Raw genomic sequence first — 10,503 nt, forward strand, 5'->3', positions numbered from 1 at the left:
TAGGTATCAGTTGTAAAAGCTACTTGCAAACCTTGCTCACAATAAAAAGAATATCTTTTCATAGATGGGTTGGGTTTTTTGTTTGTTTTGGTTTAGGTTTTTATTAAAAGGAAAATCCAAAGTCAAAGGAGAATATAATTTAATAAACAGAAATGTTACACATCTATCTTCTCATATGAATGACCAAACAAAGATTTGACAGTTTCTCAGTTAATGCCTACTTAGTTAATACCAAGTTGTAATACACATTACCAAGGAATACACAGTTTTCACAGTAACTCAATATGGTAAGCACTAAGGTATATTATAAAATAATTTCATAAAAGAACAAGATATGCTAAAATTACACCCAAGCCAGATAATCATTAAGCACATTAAGTTTGCTATTGAAGGGAGTACCGTTTCCCTTGAGGCCCAAACATATTTCTCAACTCAGGGAATGGATAAAAATTAAAGATTAAAAAATGATTAGGTCATCTATTCTATCCTCATACAGAATGGTTCCCGATAGTATGTAATTTAATTTTAATTCATCCAGTTTAAAATATTCTTGGTAATAACAAATTCCAATTGCTTTGCTTAGAAGCCTATTAGCAGACTAGTTGGTATTGATATAATACTGCCGTTAATTGTACCTTCTAGATTTGAGAAACCAGGCTGCTCTGCTGCAATCCTATAAACTTAATTAGATAATGCAAAGTTAATTTTTTCCTCAAGTTTCAGTGTACCAGTTCTTATATTCAGTGAACTGAATCAGGTCTCCCTGTTGGCATGTTTAAATGCTTCTCAGGAGCAACGTTTAAAAATGCTATGAAGGCTAGGGAGCTTAGAAGGGAATTTATAATGAAGCAGAACTGGGAACATTTCTCATTTTGAAACATTCAGATTCTTCTCAAATGAAGTATCTGAAAGTTAGTTCTTCTTTCTCCAAAACGATTTAAGCCCTGAGTAGTTGCAGTTCAAGTTGCTTCAGTATTGCTTTCAAGATCACAGGGCTAAACTAGAATTAAACGGTATCCTTCATTTTTAAAAACTTACTACTTAAATGCTGAGCATACAAATTTGCTATCCTGTTTTTTTTTCCTTTAAAACACATCAAATTAATGTATAAAAATTACATTATTTATGCAATATTCCCAAGAATATTAGGTTATTTGTACACACACACACACACACACACACACACAAATTGGGTAGCAGGAGGTGGACAGCCCATCAAATTATGGTAAAAGATATAAGCCAAAATGGGTTAAGTTCTACCTTGATTGTTACAATTCTTTAATAAAACTCTTTCTCTATTTGTATTCTTTCCATAGTGAAGATGATTGTTCATAACCTGAACTTCTTTCTCATCTAAGCCTGTTTCTCTGGGTCATAATATTTACTGAATTCCACTAACGATGCTCCCTCTCCAGGCCAAAGTACTACTGGTTAGTTCAGCAGGAGATAACATTTCCAGTCACTTGCTGCATCATATCTTAACTGGCTCTTTCTTAATATTGCAGCATCTGAATGGGTGATGGCCCTTTCCTATATGCCTACAGGGTAATAATATTCAGCTGTGTTCCTTCTAAAGGCATTCCTACCATTCTTTTCTCCTTTCCTCCTCAGGAATCCTCTTCCTAACTGCTAATCTGGGCAATTCTATCTTTTTCTCCCTGTATTCAGTTTCTGGGTCCTTCTACTAGTATAGACTTCATTATATTACAGGGATAATTATCTCCACACAGAAATCTAGCCTGCACTTATTTCCAGAGTTTTCCTTATAGTCCAGCTCTGACCAGTCATACCATTCAAAGTCTTTTATGGCTCAGATTCTATTTTTCTTTTTAGGGTCTTCTCTTCTTCCCCTCCCCTACGCAATCTACCAGTCATATAGTCCCCAGGACTGGCCATAATGTTTCATGACATAGCAATATGGCATGCTGCTCCTCTGTCCTCACATCTTCAGCATGTCCTTTTCTAAGACAAGCTTTCTGATGGCACCCTGCCCCATAAAACTAGATGATAGCTTTCTTTTGTGATTTCATGGGTCCCAGTGGATTTAGCTTACACAGTTCTTGACTTACCCACTGCGATTGTGTATTTGCATGTCTGGCCCATAAACCAGGTGCCAAAAAGTTTATTACTCATTTTGTTTATCTAGGACCAAACAGAGTAAGTAAAATAACCATATAATTTACCATGCAACCCATCCACTGTTGAGAGAAAGGATTGTAATGGCTAAAGGACAATGAGTGTAAACTAAAATAAATAACAACCCTAATAACACACTACAGGCCTTACACTTCCCATCATCTGAGTCCTGACTACATTCCTCCAGCTATACTGGCCTTCCTTCTATTTCTCAAACACTCCAGCCTTGTTCCATCCTCAAGGATTCTGCATTTCTGTTTCCTCTGCCTGGAATGCTCTTCCCTTAGATTTATATATTTATATACTCATTCTTTAGGCTTAAGCTCAGTTGTAATCTTCCTTCCACTGAGTGATCTTCTCTGCCCCCATTTCCTTCATATTCCCTTGAATTGTCTTCACAGTGTTTATCTGAAATTATCCTGCTATTGTCTTCACATATGTACTCCATATGAACTTGTCCATGTTGTTTAAATCCGTAATGCAGAGTCAGAGAACACAGATGTAAAGTTAGAACACTTGAAATTGAACCCTGGCTCTACTGCTTTCTTTGACCTCGGACAAAGATTTTACTTCTCCCTACCTATGCCACCTCATCTATAAAGTAAGGATTATACAGATTTGCATTAGAAGGCATTTGTTACAATTAAACAACATAATGCATGCAGAATATTTACCTCATCCAAAGTAAGCATCCAATATATGTAAGCAATTGTTGTTGTTATTATTTACTACCTTAGAGCATCTCCAATACCAAGAGCAATGTCCACTCAGTGGACATTCGACATATATCTGAAATATTAGTTAAGTGAATGTTTAAGAGTTGATAAGTAAATGAATGCTACCAATTCCTCAACCCTACTTCAAAAGCCTCTAGAAAGATACTGCTGAATTAATGAAACCATAACTCAGTTCATTAGCCTACCATTTAATTCCTTTCAAACACAGCCCAAACTTAACTTTCCAATCTTTTTTTATTGGTGCATCTCAATTGTACAGAATGCTGAGTTTCACTGAGGTACATTCACCCAAATAAAAAAAAAATTTTTATTCCACCATTTCTCATCAGTAAAACTGGACTTCTTTCTGGTTTCACCATATTCCTTTAGTTTAGAATGTTTTTCCTTGTAATTCTACCTGGCCAAATCCCACTGACATTCCTGGTATAGCTAAATTTTATGCTCTTTTTTTGTTCTCCGTCTCAACATCCACCTCCTACAGCTCTGTAAGAAGCTTCTTTTTATGACTAACATTCCCACAGTTTATCTCTCTTAAGGGATCTGAGCCTATGTCCTCGACATTTTTGCATCTCCAGGACCCAGCCCAGTGCCTCACAGTAAAAAAGACCTCAACACATTATTTTGAGTGAAGAGAAGTTTCAGGGTAGGGGAATGGGAAAAAGCCTTTGTAGCTTTCATGTGTTCATTACCACACCCCCCCCCCCACACACACACACAAATTGCTATTATGGACACCTACTGTGGCTATTAGGTCGAGACTTGAATAACATCTTTATTAAAGTCAAAACTTTCCACCTCCTCCACAATACACAATCTCCCATGCCTAGAGCAATGAAACTTATATTTTAGGGCCTGGGATCTAGCTCAGTGGGAGAGCACTTGCCAAGCATATATGAGGACCTAGGTTCAGTCCCCCCCCACACACACACACACAAAACAAAAAACAAACAAAAAAAAACCCTCTCTCCATACATACACACACAATATTTGTTGAGTATCATATTTAAATATCACTATATCTCCTAATACTTACAAAAATTGTCCACATTAATATATATTTCACCTTCTCACCCTTCCCCCTTTCAATCTTATATAAAACTATAAATCCTTCCTTTCACAGCCTTTGTCATTGAATTCTAGAAATTTTAAATTCTTGACTTAACGACTTTTCACATGGCAGATTGTACATTCAATCTTCAGGAATGTAGAAATCCACAGTGTACATATGAACAAACACAATTATCTAGTTTGAAGTTGAATAATTGCAACCATTTTCCTATATTCAATAGCTTTTCAAATCTTGCTGCCCAAATCCCCCCATCTTTTTTTTTTTTTTTTTTTAAATAACTAGGAAGTTAGAATGTGTATATGTTCTGGTTACAAATGGTACAAACTCAGAATTTTGCTTTCCATTCCTGAAGCTTACCTTTCACTTTCTCCAATTTATAATTGACCGACCTAATGCAGCTTATACAGAAACCCAAATTGTATCCTTCGTCTTATTTCCCCTTCTACACAGCTAACCTAAGTCACAAAATAGTGATCCAAATTCAATTGTTTTACAACAGTTCTCATTCTCTTTTCACTAATAACTGTGCACTTCCCAAATGGATATTTTAAACCTTTCTACCTATTGGTATGGCTGTTAATGAAACATATTCATGTGACACCTTTTATATTGCTACTGGATTAAGGAACAGAAAATTTATCCCCAGTAAAACATGAACATATGCAAATAGGGACTTTAACTCTAGATATTTTCAATGTTCTCCAGGGGACATGACTGAGGGGGAGATAAAGGGACAGGGAGCAGGCTGACCTTACTTAGACCCCTGTATGGGAGACTCTTTCACAAAAACCAACAAATAAGAAGCAATTCCTAGGAAATCTACCAAACATTTTCAGTGTCTAGACATATAGGGAATACATAAATAGATGTACTTTATGTTTTTGACCAAAAATTTAATATGCACCTTCCACAAATTCAACACCAAGAACAGAAGGGAAGATATACCCTATGAGCAGGAAACATGAACTTTGCCTCCAAAGGGCTCATAGTCAGTGGTCTGAGGCCTTGTTTGGCCTATAGGACCATCGGGGAAGTAGGGAAGATTCTAATTCTCAATCCAGAAAATGCACATATACACAAAAATCTGCAATAATTTCAGGATGTCTATAAGCCCAGATTTCTTAGGCTTAGTGATATAGATTTATTATCAACATCAATATTATTATTACTAGAAATTTTGGACGGTGAAAAGTTGAGAACTGCAAAGAAAACAAAAAAACATCCTGAGCCATGTAGACTGGAGAACTGAGAGAACAGTGGCCACTTAGGACATTACACTTTTGCTAAGTGATAGTTTTATCCCTAACAGTATAAATGGCATTTCCCTTTGAGATAAGATCTCATGGTCAAAGGAAGAATTTTTCAGGTTACAACTGATCATCACTGAGATAAAATTACTTTGGTAAGTTGAAACTAAACTGTGACAGGGTAGTGAATTTGGCCACTAGTCCTCATTTAAGCTATACCCCTTTCAAACCTAACTTCTTGGCCAAGCAGTAGTTGCTGAATCCTATCGTGTATGCTCTGAATTTACATGTCACTAATGGTTTGGCCAAAGTATCATTTGAATATACAGAGAATCATTATCATCATCTACCCTAGGTAACAACTCAATGCTGCATTCACAAAATCTGACTATTCCAATAACTTAAGAAAACAGCGAAGAAAGCATGCACACACACACAGAAGTACCTTTTCAAAATCCAGGGATGGCTCTGTGAACTTAGGGGTCAGTGGAAAGAGAGAGCCACTGGAATTCTTTATTCTTACATAGGGGACACACAAGGGGAGGTTCCATGGAACATTCTATCCCAAAAAGGGCAAAGGAACAGGTGAGTGTAATTCAATCCCACTGGGTAACACCTACTCTCGGAGCCACACCTCATTATCCCAGTGGAGGTAAAGCCCAAGTTACTGCAAGGCACAATAATTGTTCAGTATCTCTTACTCAGGACTTAACGGTGTGTATTTCCAGGGCGGCTCCAGAAAATGGGGTGCAACAACTGTTCCATACTCCTTTACTCGGGACTTAAAGGTACATAGAGTCCAGAGCAACTCCCAACAAATCATGAGTTTACACAAAAGCCCAATCAGTACTGAGGGTTTTAATAGAACCACGGAGGCTAAATTTCCTTTACTTTCTTTCAGTGATTATGATTCAACTTCAAACACTCATTCAGGCCTAAAACCTAGGGGAAATGGTTTCAGTCTGAGACCTATTATAATTTATTAAAGAAACTTTTTGCACTTTGCATGTCTAAATAGATGGTCTTAATAAATGATGACCTTAAACTACAGAGAACAATGCCTAAAAAATAAGCGTTCTCATAACCATAAAATACAATAGAATGAATAAATTTTGTCTTTATAACTTTTCATAATGTAACAATCTATCATCCTAGACCTTCTGCCACCTTCACTTCCACATCCAATCACCAAATCCTGATGCGTTTGCATCTTTAATAGTTGTTGAATCAATTCACTTTCTTCATTACCAATTCAAGCAAAGTCATATGTCACATGAACTATTGTAACAATGGAATTCTTAATTATCTATACACCAAAGTGTATCTCCTGCAGGCAGTCAGGGTAGTCCCTCAAAACACAACTGTAATCATGTCTCTTCCCTAAATTACATCCTTATATAGCCTTCCATTCCTCTTAAGATCTAAATCCATGTCTGCAATATACCATCCTTACCTTTGTGGTATCGTTACACCTATCTCCTCACCCTCCATGTTCCAACTACATCCATCTTCCAGTTCCTTCCTTCCCCTGCCTCAGGACCTGGCACATACTGCTATTTTCAGGAGTGTCCCATCCCCAGATCAACAACTACTCTTCTTCAAATCTTCGGATTTCAACTCCAAGTCATTTCTTCAGAAAACAGCTCCTCTGTTTTCTGGTCCCCTATGGTTTTCCTTCACAGCATGTAGCACAATTTTTATATATTGTGGAGGCTAGATCAATGTGTTTTCTTCTCATTAGACTATAAGATCTCTGAGGTTAAAGACAAGGAATGTTTCCTTAACAATCAGCACCATACATGGTACACAGTAGAAACTCAAAAATATTTGAATCAAAGAAAAAAAATAACACAATATGATTGGGATAATAAGGTCATTTTTCTACATCATTCACCTCAAAGAAAGGACAAGAGATTCAGGTACAAGGATGGAGCTAAGAACATGTTTCTCTTGTCTTGACTCCACAGGTGGGAAATATTAAAGCAAAGAAATACTCCCTGTAATGAAGGAGCAGGTTGTAACAGACTTTAATGTCTGGAATAGTAATAATACAAAACAAAAAATTGCACAAGGTGGATGGAGCATAAAAAGCCTGATGGAACACAAACAAAACCTATATTTGGTAAACTGGATGTTCTAGCCAATCTCAGGACATTTAAAGAGATCCAAAACAATTCCAGATTAACATTAAAGAGAAGCAGGGTTCTCAAAATGAATTGGAAGTGTCTGCAATCATAATCACAGTAAATGAACTGCAAGGGAGAGAAGAAACTCAGGAATCAGCATCTGAGTACCTGGTCAGTCTTCCCTAATCAAGAAGGTCTTCTAAGACTGGATTTCTTAAGTTCTTAGATTAGCTTTAATTAAAGAAATGCAATAGTCCCTCATTTACACTTTTCTGATTTATATGCTATACCTTAAATCACTTAGATTACTATTTGCCTGGAAAGTTAATAAAAAGAGTTTGCTTTCCTGATACCTAAGAATGCATTTTAATTTTAATTATGTTGGTAAATCTTAAATCTGGTAAATTATACAATTGCACTGGGTCCACTGACAAATTTCACTAAATAAGTTGAACCAAAAAGATATCGCCACCTCACTGTAATTAAAGGGGCACTATACTTTACTTACATATCAGCACTGATAAAATATCTCAAGAGATGGGAATGATGTTTCACCATCTCTTTAAGAAACTCATCATCTAAACTACGGGACATTCTAAACATGGCAATTTTGTCAGTTTTTCCTCAATTTCTCTTCCAGAAAACGAAGACTAACATTTCTAGCACTATGTAAAAGGCCATGTGATGATTTCAAATATTTACAGACAACTGCAAATATTCAGTTATCCTTTGTCAATAAATCCTCAGCAAAATTAGAAAAAGGTCACCATCACTCACTCCATGAGAGCCACCAATACACTGCAAAGGAAAACGACACTTTTTATCATCAATTTAGATGACTTAGATGGGAATCCACTCCAGATAGTACAACAGGAGATTCTTCTGCAGTAAAAAACTATCCAAATACTGAAATTTACAAATTAAGTCCTGACATAAACAAGGACTGATAAGGAAACCTCCTCCTAAGATTCTTACTCTTGAAAGAACTCCACAAGCCTTTTCACTCAACATCCTAACTTTCCAGAAGGAAAGTTAATAAGGAGATCACATGGATGCAATGTTGATCGTTTTTTGCAAAAGGCACTTTGCTAAAGACTCCGAAGGCTCCTCAGCCTGTCCGTGGCTCTGAACCACTGGCAGGGAGGAGGTGGCTATCCAAGTCTCAGGGGCGAGGTACTAGGTGCCTGCAACGGCTCACGGGAGGGAGGGGCGGCTCAAGTTGGGGAACCAGAACGCTCTTGCCCCTACAATTGCTTGGTCAGTGCAGAAGCAGTGACCGCGGCCCCTTCCAAGCGGCGCTGCTCACGGTAACTAATGTTCCGAGGCTCCTAGCTAAACCCTCAAAAGCCAGGGAGTGTCAAATCTAACACCCGCGCCTTGGGCGAAAGACAAATGCGTCCCAGAGGAGCGGCAGGGAGCTCCGCGCCCGGGCGCCACTCTGCGTCCGGCTCAGGGAGGAGGCAGGCAGCGCGGGGAACCGGGCGCCGACACAAGTTAGTTTTCCGGCCCGAGAAACACTGCTGCAGCCCGGGAAGAGGAACTGACTCCCAATCCCCGGGAAAGCACCAGCGTGCTGTCAGCGAAGGAGTTTCCCCAGGCGCCAGGGGTGGGGGACGCCCCTCCCCTCGTCCAGAGAAACGGGAGGAAACGCCGGTCCGGGGCGAGGCCTCGGCGGCACATCGCACCCGACTCCCGGCCACCGGAGTTGAGGGGGAGGCGGCGCTCTCCGTACTAGCCGGAGGCGGGGCGCCGTCGTCCTCCCACTCCCCGGCGGGCGGGCAGGTTGGGGGAGCACCCGGCTACGAGCACCCCCGGACGGGCGGTGGCGGGAGGGAAGGCTGGACCGCGGGGCCTGGTCCACCGGACCGCGGTGGTGGCGGCGGCATCTCGCTTTCCTCAGGCCTGCACGCGCCACAGGCCGCAGCCTGGACCAACCCCACGTCCCTCGGCTGCGACCGCGGTATTCGCGGCACCAGCCAGTTGGACGCCGAGCAGCCGCGGTCCCCCGGACCCAGCTCTCCTCCGATCCCATCCCGCAGTCCGGACGCGGAGAGCGTCCCCCGAGCCGCCGCCGCAGCTCGGGTGTCGGCGGCGGAGACCGGGGCGGGGAAGCGCGGGAGGAAGGGGCGGCCAGGGGGCGGGCCGGCTGCGGCCAGAGGGGACTCGGTGCGTGGGGCTCGGCGCCCCCTTCGGCCGGCGCTGAGCCAGCACCACCTGCGGAGCTGCGGCGCCTACGCCGCGCCGCGACCCCGCCGCCCCCCGCTCCCGCCACACGCGCGCGCAAACAAAACAAGTTGCAGGTCGCAGCCGCCGGAGGGGGCCGGGCGGGTCACTCACCCTCATCCTGCTCAGCGGGCTCGGGTCGTCGGGCCGTGAGGAGAGGGAAGACCAGAGGACCACGAGCCCCAGGAAGCTTCCCACCACCAGCAAACTGCGTAAGATGAACCCAATCTTCAGCCTCATCTTCCTCCGGCGGCGAGAGACACACAGCCCGGCGCAGCCGCCGCCACAGCTCTCCCCTCCCTCCTTCCCCCTCCTCCGGCTCTCCTCCTCCTCCTCTTTCCCCCACCCCTAACGCTACGGCTGCCGCCCTTTCCGCTGTCTGCCCTCTCCTGCTCCAGCTCCGGAACTCCCCTCGGCTATACCTTCCCCCGGGCGCTTCCCTCCGCCCTCTCCCCGCAGCCCGCGGCTCGGACCGCGCTCGCCGCCACCTCCCCCTCCCCGCAGGCGGCCTCCGCAGAGCTCCGACCGGCCGGTGTGCCTTGCTCTTCTCGTTTCCTTTTTCTCTACCTGCCACCTTCCAGATCCGCAGTCCCCTTTTCTCCACCACCGAGCACACGAGCCCCCTTCCCAGTCCCTCCTTATTTTGTAACTAACTTAACACTTTCCCCAGGTCTGGTCCTTAGCCTTTGCCCTACAGCTCAGCTCCTGAAAGCTTCCAGATTGCCAAACTTTTATGGTAATTATGGACCATAACTCTGCCCTTAACACCCATGCCCTCCAGGATGCCGCGGACCTGCTCGAGCCCCCCCTGATTGCAGGAAGCAAACCAGGAAGTCGGAGCTACAGCTGCCGCAGCAGCAGCTCCACGTGGCTGATTTATAGCTGGGAGGATTTTTTTTTTCCATATATATATATATATATATTGATCTTGCTTTTTCACACGGCTTCTAGAGGAGGTGCATTTG

General features: G+C 42.4%; 1 protein-coding gene across 2 annotated transcripts in view; it reads right to left on the bottom strand.

Moving 5' to 3' along the window:
• Galnt7 (polypeptide N-acetylgalactosaminyltransferase 7) overlaps window positions 1-9,793 on the bottom strand; it is a 148,380-nt gene extending 138,587 nt beyond the window's left edge. For both annotated transcript variants that reach the window (XM_027927024.3, XM_027927025.3), the window contains exon 1: window positions 9,653-9,793. In XM_027927024.3, coding sequence (XP_027782825.1) covers window positions 9,653-9,778 — 126 coding nt within the window. In that variant the 5' untranslated portion in view covers window positions 9,779-9,793. The remainder of the gene's footprint in view (window positions 1-9,652) is intronic.
• Between the last annotated feature and the right edge of the window lie 710 nt (window positions 9,794-10,503).

Source organism: Marmota flaviventris, chromosome 3 (assembly GCF_047511675.1).
Source record: "Marmota flaviventris isolate mMarFla1 chromosome 3, mMarFla1.hap1, whole genome shotgun sequence".
NCBI classification, from domain to species: domain Eukaryota; kingdom Metazoa; phylum Chordata; class Mammalia; order Rodentia; family Sciuridae; genus Marmota; species Marmota flaviventris.